General features: G+C 30.5%; 3 protein-coding genes across 7 annotated transcripts in view; 1 reads left to right on the top strand and 2 right to left on the bottom strand.

The window, feature by feature from the left end:
- Nucleotides 1-1,391: 1,391 nt before the first annotated feature.
- Nucleotides 1,392-17,107, bottom strand: LOC139527246 (nucleoside diphosphate-linked moiety X motif 6-like). Of its 2 annotated transcripts, none has more exons than XM_071322579.1 (10): nt 17,066-17,107; nt 16,103-16,131; nt 12,061-12,170; nt 11,071-11,147; nt 10,019-10,110; nt 9,198-9,303; nt 8,660-8,767; nt 4,472-4,674; nt 3,095-3,268; nt 1,392-1,719 (listed from the first exon to the last, which is right to left on the bottom strand). In XM_071322579.1, exons 3-10 carry the CDS (start codon nt 12,117-12,119, stop codon nt 1,714-1,716), a joined length of 825 nt encoding a protein of 274 aa, XP_071178680.1. In that variant the 5' UTR covers nt 12,120-12,170; nt 16,103-16,131; nt 17,066-17,107; the 3' UTR covers nt 1,392-1,713. The 2 variants fall into 2 exon arrangements, with proteins under 2 accessions (XP_071178680.1, XP_071178681.1); XM_071322580.1 differs by having other exon boundaries at nt 16,843-17,083.
- On the bottom strand, nt 14,045-15,830 carry LOC139526228 (mitochondrial translation release factor in rescue-like). The gene is made up of 2 exons (XM_071321356.1): nt 15,444-15,830; nt 14,045-14,266 (listed from the first exon to the last, which is right to left on the bottom strand). The coding sequence occupies exons 1-2, from the start codon at nt 15,828-15,830 to the stop codon at nt 14,045-14,047; spliced, it is 609 nt and encodes a 202-aa protein (XP_071177457.1).
- A 3-nt stretch (nt 17,108-17,110) lies between the features above and the next one.
- The window catches only part of LOC139527245 (putative leucine-rich repeat-containing protein DDB_G0290503), a 30,928-nt gene continuing 21,812 nt past the window's right edge, over nt 17,111-26,226 (top strand). Inside the window, exon 1 of one of the 4 annotated variants that reach the window (XM_071322575.1) lies at nt 17,111-17,252. The gene's annotated coding sequence lies outside the window, so the exon portion shown is untranslated. Of the gene's footprint in view, nt 17,439-26,226 lie in introns of all 4 variants that reach the window. The other 3 variants (XM_071322578.1, XM_071322577.1, XM_071322576.1) reach the window with 3 other exon arrangements.

Below are 26,226 nucleotides of genomic sequence, written 5' to 3'. Positions count from 1 at the left end.
CGCATTTGTTCCAAAAATCACTCAACCGTAAAGTTGTCGAAAATTGTCTTAAAAGTCATTTTCAACCAACTATACATAGTTCTAATATAAATAAAATAAAAATTATAAGATTTTTTGGAAAAACAAAAGTGTTGCGTTTTCATTGGCACTCAGTATATATGTAAAATTTTTAATAGCTGCGAAGTGGACTAGAAAGGGTAAAATGGAAATGTATCGGAGAAAGAAATTGGTTTGCAGTATCTCTTGCTTTTTAGACTACTTCAAGGTGAGACAAAAATCATCTCTCAATAAGCTATAACTTTTCTGACATGATACTTGGGTCTCAAGGAGGTTTACACTTAATCTGTGTGTAATAACTCGGGGAATTCTGGGAGTAGACATATTATATAGATGCTGCAAATGCAGACAAAGGAGTAGGTCCAGTAAGACCACTTTTTGGCCCCAAAATATAGCAGCTTTACAAAATTGTAAAAATGTAAATTTTTTAGCTATTTATTGGAAAGTAGAATACATCTGTTAAAAAAATACAGGCTGTTTTTGACAATAAAATGCGCATATATTGGATACCAACATCATTAAGCCATGCTAAATGACTGAAATCTGCACAATTTTAGCATTTTAGTTAAATTTTAGACTATTTCCTTTGTAAATGGAATTGGCCGCATTTGTGTTCATTCTTAATATTAAAATGTAAGTTGTATTTGATGATAATACATATCATATATATATATAAAGGTTATGAGTGAACACAGATGCGGCCATTTTTATTTTTGACAAAAACCATCTGAAAAGTGACATATTATGGCATATTTGATAGACTTTTTCATATTTAAGCTGACATTTGAGTGTCTTTTATGACTAAATCACTTCAAATCTTTCACAATAACAATTTGAATCAACTGAAGTAGACACTTAACTGTTTAAAAAGTGACCAAAATCGGTCTTGACCGAACCTACTTCTTTATGTTTATCTTCATATGTTTTAGTTTTTTGTGTTGTTTGGTAGCTGTCTCATTGTAATTAACCCAATATTTTCTTTATCTTATGTGCAGCTTTCACAATTAGGGGATAACTGTATTGTATTTTAAGCTCCGACGGCATCAATTGGAGATTTGATGGTCGCAAATTAAGTTTACTGGCGTCGGAGCTTAAAATACAATATTGTTATCTCCATTCTAATGAAACTGACAGAAAACAACGTCAAAACATGTAATTAAAATCTTTCATATGCCGTCTGCGCTTGCGCATACGTCCCATAGCATCAATTGTCAATTGATGCCATGTAAAAAAGTGACGCTATCCAATCAAAATGAACGTTAAAACGTTGTTGCATTAGAATTCACATTTTACTGTTAAACATATAAAATAAGAGTACAAATTACAAGATTTCCCAATGATTAATAATTTTAATTTCCTCTAAAATACCCTGAACTTTGCATACAATTTGCGTAAAACAATTGATAATCTATATCTTTATAAACAATTTGCATTAAATGATAGATAATCTATATCTGTATAATATCTAAAAAATGATTGGTTCGTTTAACAATTTATAAAATATGCAATAGATAATACTGCTTGTTTATATAAAACTTATCATGTATATATAAAATAAAATCTGTTTAAAACACATGTACTGGTGTATAAAAATCCTGGGACTAATCACAGTCAGGCGGTACAAGGGACATACAAGTCTTGAGCTTAAGTACAACTTCATTCCTGAAACAGAAAAAAAACCAAATATACAAACAAAAAGAGTATCAACATTTTTCTTGTGTGTTTATTGCTTTATGGTGAATTTTAAGTTATTCGGTCATAATTTATATTTTGAAATCATTCAACTGCATCTGAATATAGAAACAAAATTATGTAAATTTCTGTAAAATTTATACTTTGTGAGATTAACAAATGTGTAAAATAGTAGGAAAAGTTATCATGTAAAAAGGTATTATTTACACGAAAAGTTCTGATTTGTCAGTGAGATCAGTGTTGACATGAATATTAATTATGTGGTCATTTTATAAATTTCCGGTTAACAAAAGTATGAATTTTTCGAAATACTAAGGATTTTCTTATCGACATAGATTACCTTAGCCGTATTTGGCACAATTTTTTAAAAAATTTTGGTCCTCAGTGCTCTTCAACTTTGTACTTATTTGGCTGAAGGGCATACGATACAGTTTTAATCCTGTATTTACAAGTTGATGAAAATTTTCATATAGGCTATTTTAAACCTGATCAAATCAAATATGTTATAAAAAATATACCTTCATTTGCTACTTTTTGAGTAAATTGAAGTTCAAATTTAAGATATTTCCTCAAAATACGGATTTATGGACATATTTTTCCTTTCGATAGAAATACAGAACTTTTTTGTTTTAAAAGATAAACATGATCTGTTTTTGTTAAATTATTTGTAATTTGTGTGTTATATGAATATTGCATAAATTTGTACATTTTATTTTTACAAATAACTCAAATTTATCAAATGATCATGAATGTAGGAAAAAAACGTAATTTTTGGCTGTATATTTATCAAATTTAAAAAAAATTGCACTATTTAAGTTTTCATGAAAATTGGTACACCTAATCTTCTTACGTAATCAAACAAAATGTCATGTTAAAAAAGGGGGGTCCATGAACTCGTTTTCAAGTTAAATCAGTTTGAATGCTAAAAATGAGCCAAAAACTGCATCTTTTCCCGATAAGTCACCCTTTGACGTTGCGAAAATAACAATTTACGTTAGCAACGTCATTACCTCCCCTGTAACTGTATCGTATGTCCTAAATGACTATTTTGATCTGAGCATCACTGATGAGTCTTATGTAGATGAAACGCATGTCTTGTGTATTAAATTATTATCCTGGTACCTTTGATAACTATTATTGCATTCTAAAATTATTTTTTGTCATATTACCTAGTATTTCGAAACAAAGAATGTATGCATCTCAAACTGGACCAAAAACTTTCATATGAACAAATCTTTTTGCGTTTGACCAATTTTTTTCCGAAAAATTGTTTTTTTAAAAAAGTATTGAACGATATCTCGCATTATTCTTTTAAGCTTCATTTACAAAAGTATATTTTACTTACTTTACTAGTTCCCTGTTGTATACAATATATTTTATGATGGCTCTTTTTTGAATAATTGAGCACCTCTGAAGGAGCTATTTGTAATCCACCATGTTTAAGCTGGCCATCTTTATAACATTGCACAATAAATCTGTTAGTATCTACAATATCTGGATCTGATAAATACTCATCTATCTGTAAAAAAAATAATTATTTGTTAATCCATTAATTTCGCTGAATACCAATTTTTGTTGGTACAGGAAAACCACAAATTACAAATTTTCAATAGCTATTGTATGCAGAGAGTGTCAAAAACACTAAATTAAATATCCACGAAAATGAAACTTTCCTCAATCCATGTGTGAAAATTGATACCCACGAAAATAAATGAATCCACAGTAATTTTTCCGTAACAAGATTTAAAGAAGAAAAAAATAAATATTTGGTGATTAAATATTAGCAAAAGCACAAGATCAAATATCCATGAAAATGAAAAGTTCCTCAATCCACAAAAATTGATACCCACGAAAAATAAATAAATCCACAGTATTTATTTAAGAAAACAAGATTTAAGAAAACAAAATATATCTGGTCTTATTAAATATTTCTTAGTCTGTTTTTGTGTAATGAATGGAGTTTTATTGGTCTAAAAATAGTTCGAAATATGATTTATTTGTTAGTGTCTGACACCATTTTCAGTACCAATAGCTTTACTATGGACATGATGGAATTCTGTTTTTGTTGGAGAAAGCAGAGTTTCTGGGTAAAATGGAAAATACTTGTCAAATTAAAAAGAGGTCAGTACAGCCTTGCTGACCAAGGCATCCTGACTATCATCACATGACAGCTTCACAAGGAAAGGGCATCTCTGCAATAACCTTGAAATATTATCGGTAGGTTTGAGATGAGCCTATCAATATTAACAAAGTACCTTCCAACCTCATAAATAAATTCTACATACTGTAAATTCAGAAAGTATTGTGTGCATTTATTATTGTGATTTGAAAAAAATGAACAAAAATTTGAGATTACTGTAAATTCAGAAATTATTGCGAGGTTTTAATTATTGCAAAAAATGGGACAGAGTTAAAAACGCAATTATTTAAACTCGTATTTTAAATATTTTATATGAAACAGGATTCTCAAAATCGTAAAAATTAAAATCACTTTTAAGTCTAAAATGACAAAATCGCAATATCAAATGCACGCAATAATTTCTGAATTTACAGTAGTTATTGTAATTTCAAGAATATCTGCAAATAGATATATGTATCAGATATTAGAATGCAAATTCTTTTTATTGCGATACTCATCAAGTCACATTATTTGCATTAATGAAAACCTTACAAGAATTTCTGAATTAGCAATAATCAGAAAACTATATCCATAAAATCTTACATCCACCCATTTGCAGTCCCCAATCTCATGTGGGCAATGTTTTATCTCCTCTGTGATTGGTCTCATCAGACATATGAAGTACCAATCAGAACATCCGTATCTAAACTGATGTTGGTGTCTAAAGGCTATCACAGATATAAACTCAGCTTCAACACCTGTCTCTTCAAGTACCTCTCGTCTGGCTGTTTCTTCTACACTCTCTCCTGAGAAAAATAAATAAGACGGAAGGGCATGGCCCTGAGCCAATGGTATAAGTCTACAGATTGCTTGAAAGCAATCGTATCCCAAAAATGTCCTCTTTATAGTTTTATATAGTATTCCATAAATTTAGAATTAAAATAAAAATACTGTGGATTTATCTATTTTTGTAGGTACCCAAGGAGAAGGTTCATGAAGGGTTAAAATTGGCCCTGATTTTTTTATAATTTTTAAATCGGGCCAAAAAATTACAAATTTCACAAATTTCACATAGAAATACTTGTGATAATGCTAGTAAGACAAAAATATTTTTTCTGGCACTTTCCTTTATGGAGCTATGACCCCTTAAATAAACATAATTTGTATTAAAAGGTTAATTTTGGTACTTTTTTCCCATAATTTTAATTGTTTTTGGCATAATTAACTTTGGCCGCCATCTACGATCCAAAATGTTTTTATATTGATGAAATCTATATCAAAATTGGAACCTTTTGGTTATAACACATTTTGGATCGTAGGTGGCGGCCAATGTGTTTCTAAAGCTTTTAGGTTTGAACCAGGTGCTCCGCAGGGTGCAGCTTTATACGACCGCAGAGGTCAAACCCTGAACAGTTGGGGCAAGTATGGACAAAACATTCAAGCGTGATACAGCTCTGAATTTGGATTGTGATCAAATTTTTGACATTACATGGTTTTTTTTTACACAAAACAAATGTCAAGATTTTACAAATCAATTAAAAATTTCTTCTTCAAACTTTTTAAATCTAAAATTAAATAGTTGATCATGAAACAGCATAGGTTTCTGACACAGAACGAATGTGGTCTAATGAACTTGAAAGTTTTTTTTTGCCTTTGAGCAATTCACTATGCTGTTGAATATTAATCCTCTCAAAAAAATGTTTGAAGAAATTTTCTTTTTATTTATGAAATCTGAAATGAGAAAAATTTAACCCCCCCCCTTTTTTTTCCACATCCCCCTTTCCCTTTTTTCAAAACTGATCTCAATTCAAATTTCAAATGGAGTTTGCAACAATAACTACTCTTAAATACATCATAAAATATTAAAATGTAAAATAAAGTGCTTGTTATCACTGAATGGTAAAGATTGGTTGGTAGTAAAAGTGAATATACATTGTTTATTGTATAAAACAATAAAAAAAACTTCATCAGCAACATTTTATATTGGCAAATTTCCAATGAAGTTATTTACATAAAGTTATTGGCAAATAAAAATAGAAAATGACATCATAGTCATGTCTGGCAAATGTCCAACATACATTATCTAAAAACATTTTAGATAAGATAAGGAAAAAAAGCTTCATCAGCAACATTTTATATTGGCAAATTTCCAATGAAGTTATTTACATAAAGTTATTGGCAAATAAAAATAGAAAATGACATCATAGTCATGTTTGGCAAATTTCCAACATATATTATCAACTACTATTCTATACAAAGAAAAATAACTCCAATTGAAAATTAATTGCTATTGCACAATATTGTTCAATTAGATATTTCTTGCTATTGTGCAATACTGTGCAATTGAAAATTTCTTGCTATTGCACAATACTTAATATGGAATCCTGATTTGGACCAACTTGAAAACTGGGCCCATAATCAAAAATCAAAGTACATATTTAGATAAAGCATATCAAATAAGCCCAAGAATTTAATTTTTGTTAAAATCAACTTAGTTTAATTTTGGACCCTTTGGACCTTAATGTAGACCAATTTGAAAACTAGACCAAAAATTAAGAATCTACATACACAGTTAGATTTGGCATATCAAAGAACCCATTTATTCAATTTTTGATGAAATCAAACAAAGTTTAATTTTGGACCCCCATTTGGACCAACTTGAAAACTAGGCCAATAATTAAAAATCTAAGTACATTTTTAAATACAGCATATCAAAGAACCCCAAGGATTCAATTTTTGTTAAAATCAAACTAAGTTTAATTTTGGACCCTTTGGACCTTAATGTAGACCAATTTGAAAACCGGACCAAAAATTAAGAATCTACATACATAGTTAGATTCGGCATATCAAAGAACCCCAATTATTCAATTTTTGATGAAATCACACAAAGTTCAATTTTGGACCCTTTGGGCCCCTTATTCCTAAACTGTTAGGACCAAAACTCCCAAAATCAAACCCAACCTTCCTTTTATGGTCATAAACCTTGTGTTTAAATTTCATAGAGTTCTATTTACTTATACTAAAGTTATGGTGCAAAAACCAAAAATAATGCTTATTTGGGCCCCTTTTTGGCCCCTAATTCATAAACTGTTGTGACCTCAACTCCAAAAATCAATCCCAACCTTCCTTTTGTGGTCATAAACCTTGTGTTAAAATTTCATTGATTTCTATTCACTAATACTAAAGTTATAGTGCGAAAACCAAGAAAATGCTTATTTGGGCCCTTTTTTGGCCCTTATTTCCTAAACTGTTGGAACCAAAACTCCCAAAATCAATCCCAACTTTCCTTTTGTGGTCATAAACCTTGTGTTAAAATTTCTTTGATTTCTATTCACTTTTACTAAAGTTAGAGTGCGAAAACTAAATTATTCGGACGACGACGACGCAGGACGACGCCAACGTGATAGCAATATACGACCAAAAAATTAAAATTTTTGCGGTCGTATAAAAATGCACAAAATCATCATATTTTGACAAAATGTGTAAAAGGACATACTTTGGAGAATATTTTGTACTCTAATGAAAAGAATTGATATAATTAGCATTAAGACTTTTGAAATAGACTCATTTAAGAACCAAATTGAGACCTTTTTGGTGTTTTATGATAAAGTTGATATTTTAGGCCATTTTGTGCCATACGTGTCCTTTTTGTGGATTAAGAAAAAACTTACATTTTCATGGATATTAGATTCTGTGGTTTTGCTATAGTCAGCATATTTTTATATGGAACATTTGTAATTAGTTGAACATTTAAAGTTGTGTTTTCCTTTGACCCACAAAATCCATAAGAATTGTTGTCCAATAAATAATAACAAATCAACAGTAATCCCAAAAATTGACCTTCTCCTTACAACTAGTATAAACTGTTTGTATTAAGAATGTTCTAACCATTATTGAGATTCCATCTTTGCAACAAGTGTATTACGATTAAGGAATAACAGTACTGTAGTTGAAGAGTTGCCACTGTCAACTGTAGATTTGACGGTCGAAAATGCAGTTTTACAGTTTTAGACAGTAAAACGGAGATTTGCGACCGTCAAATCAAAACTGATGGTGGTAACTCTTCATCTACAGTACTGTTATTCCGATTCTAATGCATTACAAAAAGAAATAATACGATAAAACTTGAAAAAAAGGTCTAAATGTGACAAATAAAAAAAATCTGCAAAACTTCATGAATGATTTTGGCGCAAAGACGTCATGGCTAAACGTGACGTCATACAAATGAAAACTTACAAACTGGAGATTATTACGTTACCTGTACGATTCAAATTCGGATAAAATTACATTAAAACAGCGAATTCGAGGTAGGTGTTGTTTTATTTTTCGATTGTATAGTAGTAATCGAACATTTGTCGATTCAACAATTCAAAATGGCGGGTCCATCCTTAGTTACGCCTGGTCAACTGTGGATTTGACGGCAACTTTTAGCCAATGAAAAAAATTGTTACAAACAAATTGCATTTGAATATTGCTCCACTTGAGAATGTAAATTTTAATAATTTCAAGCCTGAGGCTTGCTAAGCTTGAATCTGTTTCTAAAATGATTTTTATCCTTCCTTTTCAAAGATTTACAGAAAGTTGTGTTCTTTCTATATATATATATATGTGACGTCATCAGGCATGGTCACCTATTTTCAGGGTGTCACAATAGGAAATTCAAAAGAAATCAAGAAAATAAATTTCTATCAATCGTTTGCTGAGAATAGATATTTTACTATGATGAGAAATATTTTTCTCAAACCACTCAAAAAAATATGAAAATAGCTAAAAAATTATAAAAAAGGTTACCTAAATCAGCCAGTCCTCCGGGTAGTTTCCAATGTTTCTTTATAAGGTTATATTTTTCTTGTATTACAAGTAACTGTCCTTTGTCATTTACTACAAATCCAGCTACACCTAAAAATAAAAATTATGACATATGCACATACCCTGTGTGAAAAGATTGCTTCCCTTTATCTACGTTATAGATACTTTGCCAGTTGTAAGTTGTTGAGCTGTCAATAAGTATCAGACAATATGGCAGTAAACCAATGTCTACTGTTCTAGAGATTTTTTGTTAGGTTTGTGTATAGATTGTATTTTTTTTCATATTATGCTGACTTTAGCAATTTTTAAAATCAGCTCAGCTCAGAAGTCGGTTTTTCGGTACAAACATTATTTCTAAAATTGTCCATTGATAAATTTTATACATGCTCAACTTTCAAATATTGGGCTTTGAGGGTTCCTGATGAAGGTAAATCCAGATAAGATCCGGACTTATAAATTTTTTTTAACAACATTCTGTATTTTTTCAAAACACATTCTCTCGGTTTTCTATCATACTTACCCAGGTATTGGTTAGCAAATCCAGGAATTCTGTTTTCAATGTCATCTGGTAACCATTTAGTCAACATAACATAACCAGGCTGAGCATGGTGGAAATCAAAACCTAACTATCAAAAATAATATATAGTTACACTACAATTTACTCTACAAGCATTGAAAATGTAACTGTAAAAAATAAAGTAGTATTAAGGTTATATCATGTATATAGCAATATACCAAAATAAAAAATAATAAAAATGAAACTACATGAACAAAACACATTCAAAACCTGGTCTAAATACCAGACTGTTAACATGGTTAAAAAGACCAAACTAATCACCAGATGATGAAAAAATAAAAAAGTTATACTATTTTTTCAAAGTATTTTTCATAAACATTTACTGTTCTACCATTAGTAACCACCACTTAAAATTTAAATCTACAGGGTACTTTAGCTTTGGTAAGATATACAATAAACAAATATGTACATCCATCAGCTAAAGTACAAGTAATTCTTCTTTCAAATAAATTAAATAGAGTAAAAATGTTTTTTAATGTAGCCAAAAATTGCCTTAACCTTAGAAATAAAATATGTTTAACAACCAGTATTGGATCTAAGGTTGGGAAACCCGTTTTTTTGACGATCAAGGCATTTGAATGGGAACATATGGGTGGAACCCCCTTTAAAAAATGGCTGGAACTACCCCTGACAAATTTAATAGACCATACTCAACAAACAAAAGCAGAATCAATATTGTCCAATCTTAAGCTTATCAAACATCATTGGTAATTCTAGGTATATACATGTATCACTGTTAAGTAAATGGTTAAATATAAACTAACCTCAGTACAGACTGGCACAACCTCAGAATGATTCTTTCTAGCTTTTACCCATACTGCTTTTATTCCCTCACTCTTCCATTTGGTAACAGCTCCTGTGAAGAAAAAACAACAAGAATGTCACATGTATTATACTAACATGCAGTGTTGATGAATGTAAGTCATTTTATTCATCCCCTTTTTAAGATAAGATAAAATTGAGAATGGAAATGGGGAATGTGTAAAAGCGACAACAACCCGACCATAGAGCAGACAACAGCCGAAGGTCACCAATGGGTCTTTAAGCATTGGAGGAATCGATAACAAAATAGAATCAATTTCATAACAGTGTGGACAAGACCATTTCTTGACGTGCTCAGTTCCTCTGTAATGCTGAATTATCACATTGTACTTTTTATTGATATTAAACTTTTCAGGTAGCCAATGTATCTAAACACAGAAATCAAATAATACAAATTACTAACAGAGGACTAAACCTTATGTGTTGATTTTAACAAAATGTTTAATATTGAATACTAAGACATTCTTTAGTTCCACTCATGCACATGCATAAACTTTACTCATTTAATCTATTTAAATCCCTACTGGAAGGCCTCTGCCAGACTGAGGGAGTGTATATTCATTGTTATTGATAGCCGATGACAAACAGTTTAAAGGTAAATAATTCAATATTATCACCAACATAAGTATTCAGTTGTCCACAGTATAATGGTTGTACCTCTGTGTTATTAGCTGTTTCAGAATCTAATGCATCCTGGGTAATATTTTCAAAAGTGTACACCAAAACGTCTTATTGGTTAAAAATGTCATAAACAATGGAAATTCAACCAATGACATGACGTTTTTATCATTTTGGGGTACGAACAATGAAATTACTCATGATTCTTTAAATTCTGAAATGGTCAATTAGGAACAGTAGTATTGTAGTGGTGGTAAAGAATAAAATAGCCTTTATTTTGTTTCTGAAAAATGGAAATGTCAAGCTAAGTTATTGTAATACATAAGATATAAACTTAGAAAACACATCTGAGATATAATGAATTAAAAATACTTACCTTGCAACTTTTCTTCAAACTGTTTCTTGATATTTTCACATTTTTGGTATTTTGTATCAAGTGTATAGCCATTATACCTAAAAAAAAAAAGATAATGTCATTATGATGGAAGAACAATTAAATCTCTGGTATTTGTATAATAAATTAAGTCATAGAGACAGAAACCAAAAAACAAAAGGAAATGTTACTGCATATGCAACAGAAAAAAATGTCTTTTGTTTCGATAAGTATACTTGTGTAAAAATTGTGAAAAGATGAAATACACTAATGTGTTACCAATATCTGAAAATCTCCACATTTGAATGAAAGTAAACTTACATATGAGCTGTGTCAGGTAGAAATTGACCATATGTTAGTCCTCGTGTAAGTGTACAGGTATAAGAGATTGACAGAGTTTGGAATATAAAATTATAGTAATAGATGAACTTAAGTCTGTGTTGTAGGGTTCAAACATTTACTGAATTGGCATAGATACTTTTTTAACCCTAAATATGTTAACAGATGTATTGATATTCATTTGATATTCATTTACATAAGGTCAATTACTAGTCAATGCAGCTCATGAAATTAATAGACAAATGTCTTCAGTACATGTATGTCAGCTCTAAAACAAACAGTGTAAGAAAGATAAAAATCACTGAACATGATGTAATTGTTTGGCTTATAGAGATTTTCTTTTCTTATGAGATGTAATTCTACTCATCTCTTTTAGCCCCTAATTATCCATTTTTAAGTCCATTTTGGTAATATAGCTCTCCAACTGTTTTGGTTCTTATCACATCATTGGCTTTCAAAATTGGCTTTGAGTGTTCCTGAAGAGGGTAAATCTAGAAAACTGCTTTGAATGCATGAAAAATATAAGACTTTGTTTTGTTGTTTTTTAAGTATATATATCATTATATTCAAAGAGCTTCAATTAAATATAATTACAATAATCTAAAAGTTAACTAAATTGAACTTTTTTATAAAATAGTGATGTATAAAACTTGCATGTCTTTTCTAACAGAAAATCCTTCTGACTCCAAATTGTTTTTGTCATCACTAGCCATCTTTTTCCTTTTTATTGGCTATCTGCTATACCATTATAAATAAAAAAATACCTGAAATAATAATTTCATCATTCATGACAACAAATTTTACTAGCAGGTATCCTATATTTGAAATCGTCTTTCTGGACATATCCTAAGTGCACACTATATATTCACATAAACCAAGCGTTTTAAATATTTAAAATTTAACTGTCGAGAGTGGATAAATACCATATTACACAAGGTTTGGTGGTGGAATCTGTTTCTCTAATGATTTTTAAACAATATGCAGGCAAACTTATTCCTTCTCTTCGAATGATCTGCAACAAATTGTGTTCTTTCTATGTCACATCATCAGGCATGGTTGCCTTTTGTCATAATAGAATTTTGACCAATGAAGAACTGAGATCAAATGAACCACACGTTGATAAATATTCTTTAGACATGTTACGTCTGTTAAAGCCTTGTTTATAAAAATCCATTAATAAATGCCTTCAAAATACTTTTTTGAAAATAAATGTTTTATATGAAATATATAGCAAAAAAACTGCAGGTGACGAATACTTTTGGCCATGTACATTCTACTGTATATATGAGGAAAATATTAATTATGCAACATTGCAAAACCTTTTGATTTGTGATCATTTTTTCACAAACAGAATGACAAAAAAAAACCAAACTGATTCGTCATACTTTTTGCAATGTCTCAACTTTTGAATCGTCATGTAGTTTCTAACAATAACTCTTTTAAACTACATTTAGTATTATTTCCTTCAAGAGTGATCTCACTGGTACAAAAATCACAAAGTATGAAGAAACAACAAATACTAATTGTACAATCCTCAAACATTCAAAAACCGCTTGATTTTTTTTCATTTGGACCAAATTAAAACATTCATAAGTTCACTGGATTTTTATGTGTATTTTGTTTGAAGGAGAATCACTCTCCTCCTCCAATGTCAATTTCTACCTTTATATGTAACTTTTGTTGGTCCTTTTAATGCTTTTCGATTTTGTCTCATTTACATAAACAAAAGGTCTCAATCTCTTTCTTTTACTTAAATTCTGTTGAGAAGGATTACACACTTAGAGTTATCTCCCTTTAGTGTAAGTAAATTTGTTTCTTCTGTGGGCTCGACTTGACACTGTTGTGCATTAAACACAATAAGTGGTTATGAAATATTCAATTTAATCTTATACTTATCATGATTTTTCTATGTAAGCTTAAACTATTTTTTTTAACACCCTTTCATACAAACATACAATGTATCAAAATGATTAATTTTTTTTTCAAAGCCAGTGTAATAATTGATCATAAATCTAAATGTATTTAAGTTTGCATACAAAAATAATCATTTTCCAACATTCAAGTAAATGTTATAAATTATTATTCATTTATGGACCCAAAATCATTTACATTTATCAAACATGACAAAAAGATATATGTTACTACAATCAAGAAAACATGAGTTATCTCCCATGAGGAAACATAAAACACTGTAGCTTCTAAACAACACTGTCATGACTGTTGTCCAATAACCAACCTTTTTAACTCCTAAAATTGACAAAAGTTGTCAAAATGTTTATATTTTAATAGTTGTATTCATAATAAAGTGGCTGCTGCTACAGAATTTTTTTTTTAAAATAGATTTTTATAAAAGGGAATTTCGCAAAAATAAAACATAATTGCATAAACATCAGTTTCAAAAAGTTTATTCTGCAAGAACACTGATAATTTACATTTATTTTTAGGGTAGAACAAAAATTCCATTTTGTTATTCTAACTTTACATTGCATGACTTTATATATTTAATTCCAAGCATTATCTGTCATTTGAACATGCTTTCCTCCTCATATCATTAAAGATTTTCTTTTTTAACATATATTGTTTTTTAGTAAACACATGATTTAACTGTCTTTAACATTTTTTCAAAACAGTCCTTGAGTTATTCTTCATTGCCATTCAAAGAATCCAGTTTTTCTTTCAAAGCTTTTTTTCTTTCGTGTCTTTTTCTATTCCTCTGTCTTTTAGCCAGTCTATTCTCTAACCCTTCCTGTACTTCTTGAGATCTAAAACTATTTTCTCCATGCATATGATGGTCTACCTCTTCCTGCATTTTCTTCCTTGCTATTTTTCTATTTTGTTCCAAAGATCTGGTTTCATGGCTCTGCCAAAAATAAATAGATTATATAAACAATCAAATATATTGTTAAAGATAATTTACATATAAAAATAACGATTTTACCACTGCATCAAGCAGTACATAAAGGTACAACTACTATATCTTGTGTTTTACAATATTTAAAATTTAGCTGTTGAGAGTGAAGAAATATTGTTATACACAAGATATAGCCATGGAAGTTGTTTCTTTTATGATTTTTAGACAATATCTAAACAAATTCTATCTATTGTTTTCAAAGATGTATAGAAAGTTGTGTTCTTAATATGTGATGTCATCAGGCATGGTCACCTTTTTTCATGACATCACAATAGCATCTTCAAAAAAGAAAATTTGACGTCATAATTGAAATTCCACCAATCAGTTGCCAGGAACAAAGTTTTCTCTTGAGGTGAGAAATATTTTTCTCACAACGATCATGAGGGAAGAAAAAACATGAAAATTAGAGAAAGTATATTCCTTCACTCAACACAGTTTTAAAATCTTACACACAAGGCATACTGAGTTTTCAATATAAAATTTGATTGTTGTGAGAAGTATACATGTATCTAACATAATATGTCAGCCTGCATAATTGTGAAATCACAAGATAATTTACTAATTTTAATGATCAATGTGTTTACGTTCTATGACAAAATGTATGATATGTCATTGGACATGTTGTACAACTGTGTGGATGCAGTAAAATGTGTCTCTTTGTCTGTGGTGTATGCCTTCATATCGAAGTTTTTTGCTTGTAAGCAAGCTGTCTACATCTTCAATATCTGGTGGATAGTTGTCTTCTTGGCAATCATATCACAGCTTCTTATTTTTTCAGGTTTTATTATTTTCTCTTTGACATATTAACCATTTTCATTCTCAATCTTATATGTTTTCCCATGAAGTCACAATAGCATGTTCACAAACGAAGAACCGAAAACATATAAACCATACCTTATTCTAAGAAATAATGAATTGATTGAAAATTCTAAATTGCAAAATTTTATAAATATCATGTAAAAACAAGTATATTTTAAAATTGATTGGTGGGTAACTGCTTTATGTCACATGGTATAAGCATGTTAAGATTGATTGATTTTTGTGTAATATTCAATGGTATGAAGATGCATTGTCATTGATTGTTGTTTTCAATCCACTTCATATCAATAAAATGTATCTAACTTACCCTCACAACAATTCCAGTAGGTAAATGTTTCAGTACACAACAGTTATTTGTCTTTGCCACTGCCTGACCCCCAGGTCCTCCACCTCGTACAAATTGTTCTTGAAAATCACTTTCCAATAGCTCTGGAAACTTGTATTGTTTTCGTGAGATTAATCTTCTTGTCTGATAAAATTGCATTTCACAAGCCAAGAACTTACAGTTTGTTAAACATTGTTGAAGATTCTTAGATACTGGTCCACATGGTTGAGAATAAAACTGAATTCTGTTTGTCGTCCATAAGTTTGAATTCAAATGTCTAATGGGATGAGAAGTTTGTTTATATGCCAAGTGACTGTAGTTTGCTACACTTCTGAACAGTTGTACACAAAATTCTGATAATAACACCATTTTTTTTCAATTCTGAAACATCAGCATTCAATATCTTTGCAAATCATCAGACATATATATATATATATTCTACAGTACTATCTTAACGGGCAGAGTTTCTTCTTTAGTCGTGTAGTTTGTACAATATTGAGAGCCACACATTCTTTGTGTAATTCTTCTGAATCTCAAATATTCAATTTAAGTGTGGTTATAGCAAGAAACATTACTGTAATTAGTTATTTTGTGAAAGTTCCTCTGTTAATTGATGCAGTAGAAAAGGTTTAAATACTCACAGTGCTGTTGATTTTATCAAAACAACATCCTAATAAAATAGAAAAAAATATATTACATGTATTACAATCTTAAAATTACTGATACATATAGATCTTCATATTTTACAGCATATACATCAAAATACATAAAAATGATGAGTTTTATAATATTGTTCATACATGTAATTCATGTTTGTTATTATTCTCTGTTGAATTGTTTTACACAGTTAATACATTTTGTACCTGTATGTATTTGTCATTTAATTTTCAGAGGCATTTCATTTCACATAAAAATTTGTAGCTTTATACTAGTTATCATCCTTGTCTTTTGGGTTGTCATGCATTTGAGAATACATAATGACTTCACGATTTCATTGAAAAAGCCCCAAATTCATATGACAGTTGACAAATTATAATTCCCTTATCACTAATCCCGTTTGGAACAAAAATGTGTCCCGCTTGAACTTTTGACGTCATACAACAATCACTCTTCCATTGTGGCGTCAGATATTTTATTTTTATGACGTCAAAATTTTAAGGGAACTTTTGTAATGTCCAGCATGTCCAGTAATTGGGACAAATAGCGATAAGGTGTATACTATGCGGTATGGGCTTTGAAGACTGTTAACCAAAGCCATTTTGTATTTGTATTTAGGCTATAACGCAAGAACGGTAAAAGTTAGTCTCTAGTAGAGAGTTATCTCATTGACAATAAAAATAATATCACAACTTGTTGTCATTATATAGACAGCAATCTATACCTTTTTTGTATATTTCACTGATTTGTTGTGTATTTATCTCCCTTGTCACAATGTAATATTTTTTTTTGGGGCCTTCCAAGGTTTATTTATTGAATACCAATCAATTTGTATGCTTTGATTCATCCTCAGGTAAATTGAATGTTAATAAAAGAAATTATACATTGGATTAAAATATAACAGATGGAGAAATTAATATTTCATGAGATTTTGTGGAAAGCAGCACCTTTTCTATCTGTTGCAAAGCGTTTGTCCGACCCTGATCGTCAGAGGAATTAGCGGCGAGTTTATTATTTGTTTTGATAACGAAAACGGATTATAAACCACAAAATGATATCATTTACACTGTTTTGTCAATTAGTTATCAACAACACTTGATCTTCACGTGACAAAACACCTTTTCCATTCTGAAGGTATGGCTGTTCATTAATATATGTGGTGAAAAATAACGGTAAACGCGCCTCTTCAAACGCAAGTTTTGACCTGAACTTTAAAATTTTATGTTTGAGAAAGTAAGCAGCTTACTGTTGTTAATTTAATTTTGGTCCATGGAAATTATCATTCTTCTATGCATTGTTTAAATACATGATTATTACATGGTAAGCACACTCAATGTTTTTTTCAATGTCTAGTCCAAATAATTATGACGTCTTGGAACTGGAAGGCTATTTTAAACTGTCCAACCAATAAGAAATAAATGTATACTGAACTAACCATAACACCTATCTCTAACCTAACCTCAACCATAATGTGAACCAAATATCTTTGGTACAGACAGTATTCACCCCCCAGGCCAGGGATTTTGTCAGCTCGCACTTCAGTATCACAAAATTAATTTAACTATTGTCAATTTATTGTCTTAATTTTGTATGCCATAACCATTAAATGGAAATGTGTTTGTGCTAATGAAATTAAATCAACATTGTCTATTGTCTTTATCATGTTTTTGGAGTAATTTCATCACTAAATTTTGTGAAAGTAAAAAAACATCTTACAATTATATATATTACTAGAACACACCCGTGATATCGCGGGTCCGTGACTGAATTAAAGTATATTACTATGCGCAAGCCTTATTTTAGTATTAGTACTGTCATCTGATAAAGTCATGCCGATTGTAAGATACACAATTTTCTCTGCTTTCAAATCTTTCTGTTTGAACCCGTCGAACTGGAACTTGTCAATTATCAGTCAGGGGACTTACTGAAATAAGTGATTTTTAAATCACTTATTTGAGTAGCAAATTCGAGGTTTTGTCACAAATTAGGATTTTGTAGTTTTTTCAAAATTTTAAACACATAGGTTTAAATAACATCTTTTAATTAGTAAAATTAAAAAATATGAACTTTTTGCTTCTTTTAAGTAGCAAGTTTTATGCCTTTGATGCTATCATTTACCTGAAAAATCTATTTTAGTTGAAAAAATGCTATAATAATGGCTTTACATAATGAACTGATACTTTCTTAAAAGATTTTTCACAGCAGTGGGAGTATTTTTCCTGTGAAGTTCAAGGTTTCATCTTTCAGATTATGTAATAAAATTCTACTGTTCGCCATAAAAATTTCACTGTTCGGGGGTGTTGAAATTAGTAGGGGTTATTAAAAGAATGATACTTAAAGAAGTGATTTTTGGGAAGGAAATTGAGGTCTGATACTTAAACAAGTGATTTTTATGTCATTATCCTAGATTCAGTACAAGGTCATCACCTGAAATGACCTGGTCATCCTAGACAACACAGATGTTGGTTCTGATAAGTTTAGAAACATAATTAGTCCCTGGATCATTAGTATTCTATATTTAAAGCTACTCTAATATTAAATCACTTCTTCTAGTGATTAATTTGTACTACTTAATTAGGTGATTATTAAAGAAAGACAACTCTAACTTCCAACCTTTATGGAAATAATGTTACTTGAATCAGTGATTTAGAAAATCACTTGTTTAATTAAGTCCCCTGACTGATTATTTAAATAAAGTTGAATTCTTTGATTTGCTGTTTTACGTCATGCCCGCTAACAAATTGAAACTTATTTTTAGTCCAGATTTTTAGTATTCGTATTGTTATCTTAGAAAGTCTTACGGATTAAAATACTACAATAGGTAACAATTTGACAATTTAGTAGTGTCAACCCTGTGAGCTTTCAAATCTTTCTGTTTGAACCCGTCGAACTGGAACTTATCAATTATTGGTAATATTAAATATTTGGAAAACAAAAGGTCCTGGAATGGAGTGTTTTTTAATCAACAGCATTGTCCTATATTAGTTATAAATAAAGTTGAATTCTTTGATTCGCTGTTTTACGTCATGCCCGCTAACAAATTGAAACTTATTTTTAGTCCAGATTTTTAGTATTCGTATTGTTATGTTAAAAAGTCTTACTGATTAAAATACTACAATAGGTAACAATTTGACAATTTAGTAGTGTCAACCCTGTGAGCTTTCAAATCTTTCTGTTTGAACCCGTCGAACTGGAACTTATCAATTATTGGTAATATTAAATATTTGGAAAACAAAAGGTCCTGGAATGGAGTATTTTTTAATCAACAGCATTGTCCTATATTAGTTATAAATAAAGTTGAATTCTTTGATTCGCTGTTTTACGTCATGCCCGCTAACAAATTGAAACTTTCCAGATTTTTAGTATTCGTATTGTTATCTTAGAAAGTCTTACGGATTAAAATACTACAATAGGTAACAATTTGACAATTAAGTAGTGTCAACCCTGTGATTATGACCCGTGTATATAGCATATTAATCCTGAGTACACCGTTTGGTGGTGCGCCTGTCAGATGCGGAACGTACAGATACATGTAAGGTAATAGGTAACAGGTGATTATACTATTGGTATCGGTATCGGACTCGACCCGGAACTTCCTAATTATTGGCAATATTAATTACGTGGAAAACAAAAGGGCCTGGAGTGGTGTAATTTTTAGTCTACACCTTTGTACTATATTAGTCGTATATAAAGTTGAATTCTTTGATTCATCGTTTTTACGTGATGACGGCTGACAAATTGGACCTCGTAATTTTAGTATTATAGATAGAGGGGGGATAGGACCTTTATCGGGACTTTGAAATCAGGTTTTTATTAAACTCGGGATTTTGGGATTGATCCTTTCCGGATCCGGGGAATTCTTTTTCTGAATTTCGGGATGTCGAGATTTAAATTAATTTAAGTTCCGCACCTCAGGATTTCATGTTTTAAGCCAAGGATTACGGGATCAGGACCCCTTCTACCCCCCTCCCCCTATTATAGATTTAACTGGCTATACATTTATTATAACTTGACGACCTCAGGTAATTAGTGACTGTGTAGCAAGTGGTATAATTTAGTGTATCTGAGGCCATAAAAAAGAATAGGTTTGTTTGCCCTAACCCTACCTACCTAGAAAAAATCTTTTATTGTCCTGATGTGAAAATATTTTTTTTTATTCAGATAGGTATGAAGACTAATAAACATCAGATACTTACATTTCTCTTTGTCAAGAAAAAGAAAAGAAAATGCCTACCTACATGTACAAATGTACCTACCTGTGTCTTGATGTTTGGGTAGGGTTTGGGCAAACCAAAATATTTTTAAGTGTGGCCCGACATAATGATCCTTAAATTTAAAAGTATAAAGGTTATGTCTGTTTGCATAGAAATTTTTATAATATCATTACCATGATTACAGACATGTACAGATTACAATTTGTTAAACTTTTGAATGCTGAAACATTATTTATTGATGATAAATTCTGTGAGCAGTTAATATTTGACACAAATATTATGGCTCAGCAGTAAATTTCATCGGTGCATTACGTTTGCGCGCATTACCATTACATTTGCGCGCAAAAATCATTACGTTTGCGCGCAGCTTTTGATTACAATTGCGCGCATTTTTTTGACAGGTAAATCCAGGTAAAATACAGGTAATAATACTTATTTAATTATAATTTGTTCAATTATTAACAAGTATAAGTTCTCATTCCGTTAGTGCATGTAGTGTTAGTCCCCAGCTCACCAACGATGAGGTTGAAGTGGGATTTCGAGAAAGATAAGTCCGTTTTATTATGCACAAGCACTAAATCCTAGAAATATATGAAGATAAAAATGCTCAAATGCTAAAACATACCCAATCTTAAAGGTTAAAGTATTGATAAATGCATTACTTGACATGTCGGTATACATGCCGAAACTCAATGTTAGTGCCTTGGTGTAACTTTACAAACTAACTTAAATTATTTACAAATTTTAAAAACGATCACTATTCGTTGAAACAATTTTCACTTTGAAATATTCGCAATGAAGTTAGATGTATGTTTTAAGCTATACGAGTTTATAATGATCACTTTATAATTTGTTTTAGAATTTAATATGAAAATATATAATTTGAATTAAGAAATATTTTCAAAATTAATAATTGATAGTCATCATGGTCATATTTATTATGAAAATAAAAAAAAATATAGTCAATTATAATTAATTAAATTTTTATTTATATTTTTAACCTGAGTTTACCTGTAAAATGAATGCGCGCAAATGTAATCAAAAGCTGCGCGCAAATGTAAAACATTTTAATCCCCAAATGCGCGCAAACGTAGTGCGCCCAATTTCATGTGCCATGCCAATTTCAAATACAAATGTACACTGTACCTTGATATACAGTGATGTTTGTTTTCATTTATAAATAAACATGATAAATACTTTTAAATTCATGTAACTGACTTGCTTGCACTAGTCATGCTAGTGATTTTACAAAAAAATTCGCTAACTTAATTATAAGCAACATATTTTACAAACAAATTGTCAATGCATGAAATTTTGAGACGTTATATTATCAAACCATGTGTACCTTTAAACAACACATTTTTCATTCTTCATCTTTACAAATAGTTAAGATTTTTTAGTCATTACATGTACATTTGTACCTGGTCATGTTGGTACTGTAAAACTAATATTACAACAAAATCTGAAAATAGTTCAAATGTCAAAATGATCAATAATGATGACCGTTTGTGAGGGTAGTAATATGGGAATGGGGGTACCTTCATGAAGAATAACAATAAAATTTTCTTGCTAAAAGACATGAAAAGTAATTTTTTGTGCATGACCATAAAATGTACACTTTCTCTTAGATTTTGATGCATCACATTATTTTTCTCTCTGAAAATGATGCTAAAACAATAATTATAAGAGACCTTTGAAGATAAGAAAAAATTAACCAATTTGATGCTAATGGTAGCCAAAAATTACTGTTTAGCGCTTAAAAGTAAAGGGCATTACTATCAACATGACCAATATTTATTGAATATAAACATGATAAAGAAGGTTGATTGTATCATGTGTTTAATCACAAATGTAGGACTATCAGATGATGTATTTATGTATGTTCAAATGTAGTTACTAGCTATATACATTCATGACATTGGTAAAAATCTGAGGCAGATGCATTTGTAATGACGCACTCCCTACAAAATGTGACCTTTATATAAATATGAATACAGTGTTCACTATAAACCTGATTTATCACACCTTCATCATGTTCATGACCTTTTTGTTTATTGCTATAAACATATATATAAAAGTTATAAAATTGAAAATGGAAATGGGGAATGTGCCAAAGAGACAACAACTCGACCACAGAGCAGACAACAGCAGAAAGTCACCAACAGGTCTTCAATGCAGCGAGGAAATTCCCGCACCCGGTGGCGTCCTTCAGCTGGCCCCTAAACAAATATATATACTAGTTCAGTGATACTGAACAATAATAACATGTATAAAGAAAGGATGAATAACACGCACATGATACATTGTATATACAACTTTACATTTTTAGTTTACTAGCAGATTAAATTTTATGACTTTTACTCTTTTCTTTTAAATATTTTACATGTCATGTTGATAAAGTACTCCCAATAAAAAAAATCCCTCTTTTTAAATGACACTGAGAAAATGAATTAGTTATTTTTTTTTAAATTAATACCAGGTACATGTTGCCAGTTGTTTGACCTTGAACTTTTTTTTTCATGCAAAAGTTCATTTGTGTAGTGACAACATTTTGTTATTGATCTTTCCTGAACGGAATGTGCATGCTGTGAAATCAAGATTTACATTCATTAATTAGAAATTGATGGTTAAAGTGAATTAGATCATTGAATGGGCTGGCATTGGAATTGAATGATTACTGGTAAGATGATCAAGGCTTGTAAGTCACTAGCAAGTTTTTATCATTTCCAAACCATCACTACTAGGAATGGGGTTTACTTGTCCATTGTATTTTGGTATTAGTTAGGTTGTTAATTTATGGACAGTTTTGTCTCCAGACCATAGCCAAGCTGAGGGGTAATGGCAGTCTTACTTAAATAGTCAAATTTCTATCTAATTCTTAATGCTAATGCGGCGTATACGTAAAGCAACCAACAATCAATCAATCTAAATCTCAAATTTACCATGTTTACTAACTAGTCATGCTAGTAGTTTGTGAGTTCCCGTTACATTTGCCCTTGACTTCAATCTTAGTTGTTATGGTTGTCTAGGATTGTCAATTTTATCAAGGAAGGTCTGTGGTTCTCTCCTTACACTCTAGGTTCCTCCACCAATAAAAATTGACCGACACGAAATATCACAAAACGCCTCAGCATCAATCAAAAGTTAATATTGATTTTGCAATATGATGAGCCTTAATTATCAAGGTAAAACAATGAAATATTCAAACAAAGAATTTTGCCTTTTATCAATTTGCATTCAGCATATTCAGTAGAAAACTTCTTCAGCATTTATATTCTAGTATGTTCAATTAAAACAATCAAGAAAAGACATATATATATACCATCATTGATGGCGATCCGATGGATACATCTGTTGTAGAGTTGTCACTGACTCAGACGTACTTATAAATATAATTATTTTCTGTGACTGTATCTTACATTAATTTGTAGGATCCTTTACTATAGATAATTTAGCTGATCTGTAACAATAACATCTTCATGCCTTATATATCATGTACTGCAGTACGCCGCTAGATTAAAACTGACGTGGAAAGGTAACACACTGCCAGCGAAAGCTCTATTTTTAAGAGCTCAGGTGGTCGTGTGGTCTAACGGGACGGCTGCAGTGCAGGCGATTTGGTGTCATGATATCACAGTAGCATGGGTTCGAATCCCGGCGATGGAAGAACCAAAAATTTGAGAAAGCAAATTTACAGATTTAACATTGTTGGGTTGATGTTTAGACAAGTTATATATATATATATATATATATACAAAAAAAGTTTCTTTTCAAGCGGTGTACAGAATTATATATTAAAAATTAAATACACAAAAAGAGTTTTAAAAGCAGCATTGTCTAGCGCTTTCATCCATCTTGGGACTTTTCAAGACTATGAACGTCGTTATGAACGTCGTTATGGGGAACACATTAGTATTATGACGTAATGTCATTGTTCGTAAAATATTAGTAGTATGACGCAACGTTATTGTTCATGTAACTACTAAGCATTAAGCTTGGCGTCAAACACTTTTATAAATTTTCTTTCTAGTTCTTTACGGTATTCTTCTGTTGGTTCTGTACATTTGAAGAACGGGAAAAATTTGAATTTTCCTCCCGCACAAATATCTAAATGTTCGCTCAACGGAATTTGTCTGTACTCGGGTTGCCGTATTTGCTGTCAACTGTAAAGAAAACTACATCGGTCAAACAGGAAATAGTGTGTGTGAACGGGTCAGGATCCATAAACAGCAAATACGGCAACCCGAGTACAGACAAATTCCGTTGAGCGAACATTTAGATATTTGTGCGGGAGGAAAATTCAAATTTTTCCCGTTCTTCAAATGTACAGAACCAACAGAAGAATACCGTAAAGAACTAGAAAGAAAATTTATAAAAGTGTTTGACGCCAAGCTTAATGCTTAGTAGTTACATGAACAATAACGTTGCGTCATACTACTAATATTTTACGAACAATGACGTTACGTCATAATACTAATGTGTTCCCCATAACGACGTTCATAACGACGTTCATAGTCTTGAAAAGTCCCAAGATGGATGAAAGCGCTAGACAATGCTGCTTTTAAAACTCTTTTTGTGTATTTAATTTTTAATATATATATATATATATATATATATATATATATATATGTTGTTAACTTTTTTCATTATACATGGTAATTATGAAATAAGTAATAAATGCTTTATATTTACCCAGGAAGAAAATAGACAAAATTACACAATTCTACTTACAATGACTTGATTATCATGCTAATCTTCATGATCTTTAGGGAAACATGACCATGTCTTTGTAATATTAAATGGAGACCTGTACTAGTATTATATTGTCAATATAATACTTCCATGTTATGATTTATTTTCTAAAACTGTTTGGGGATTTACTACTTTTAATTCCTCCTCATATTTTTAATTTTTATCATGTTTTTTAATAGAATGGTTTATATCCTCATAATCCTGTCATTGATCATGTTTACCATAAATCTGATCATGATGATCATGATGATCAACATTGTGTTTAGTCAAAGTATCAGTCAACATGGTCAAATTGACAGAGTTTTACTAAAATTTTGAAGAAGAAATTTTATTTTTAGTTGTTGACAAATGGTTGATGGCAGGAAATTCATAAATATCTTTTATTTTATTTAACAGAATATTTGACAACCAAAATCGTGGGGGGGAAAAAATAAGCTGATTTAATTAATGAGATCTAAAGAAACGTAGAAAAATATTTTTGATAAATTTACTTAAAATCCCAGTTTTTCTTGTTTGTAATTTTCTCTCCACTTGATGTTCATAAGGGAGATAACTGATGTTAAAATTCAAATTTGAGACTGAAAATTATGATGAAAAAGTTATAAAACGTTGAAATTGATCATCATTTTGTATTCTAGTACATTTAAATAAAAAGGGAAATTATTGATTTGACGATCAGTTCAAAGATGAAGATTTTTACTCTTTGAAGCAATACAGTCTTCACGCTGAGTGGCAGCCCAGGCAGCCCAGGCTAGTAAAATTGCTCTCGGGCCTGTAAAAATCATATCTACAGGCCAACAGAATCTAACTAAAAATTTTCAAAAATTGAGCTCCGGGCCTGTAGATTTAAAAGTTTGTCGTGAATACTGGCAATACTTTCTAGACTGACTAATATATATAGGCACATACAATATTGGTAACAGTAAAGTTTGTAACCTTGGCTACAGCAACAATGGGGAGGTACGAAAATTTCAACAGCATTTATAATGTATATAGTTCTGTAATTTTTCGAGTCTTTATATTTAACTGACCAATATTCAAGCAGAATAAATATTTTGTATTGACAGTTTTAGATTCTTTGTCAGTTCAGATTAAAGTTTAATCCCCATGTAATGATATTCATGATAAGCGTATAACAAGAT

This window comes from Mytilus edulis, chromosome 6 (assembly GCF_963676685.1).
Source record: "Mytilus edulis chromosome 6, xbMytEdul2.2, whole genome shotgun sequence".
Taxonomy (NCBI): domain Eukaryota; kingdom Metazoa; phylum Mollusca; class Bivalvia; order Mytilida; family Mytilidae; genus Mytilus; species Mytilus edulis.
Note: the sequence above shows the minus strand (reverse complement) of the source record. Positions and strands in the feature narration are given on the sequence as shown.

Coding starts and splice junctions, on each gene's coding strand:
- LOC139526228 (XM_071321356.1), bottom strand. CDS start 15,830: ATGGTGTTATTATCAGAATTTTGTGTACAACTGTTCAGAAGTGTAGCA. Junction 14,267..15,443: donor CTACTGGAATTGTTGTGAGG/GTAAGTTAGATA, acceptor TATTTTTGGCAG/AGCCATGAAACCAGATCTTT.
- LOC139527246 (XM_071322579.1), bottom strand. CDS start 12,119: ATGGCTAGTGATGACAAAAACAATTTGGAGTCAGAAGGATTTTCTGTT. Junction 8,768..9,197: donor ATTTGCTAACCAATACCTGG/GTAAGTATGATA, acceptor TTTTATTTTTAG/GTGTAGCTGGATTTGTAGTA. Junction 4,675..8,659: donor CGGAGGACTGGCTGATTTAG/GTAACCTTTTTT, acceptor TATTTTTCTCAG/GAGAGAGTGTAGAAGAAACA.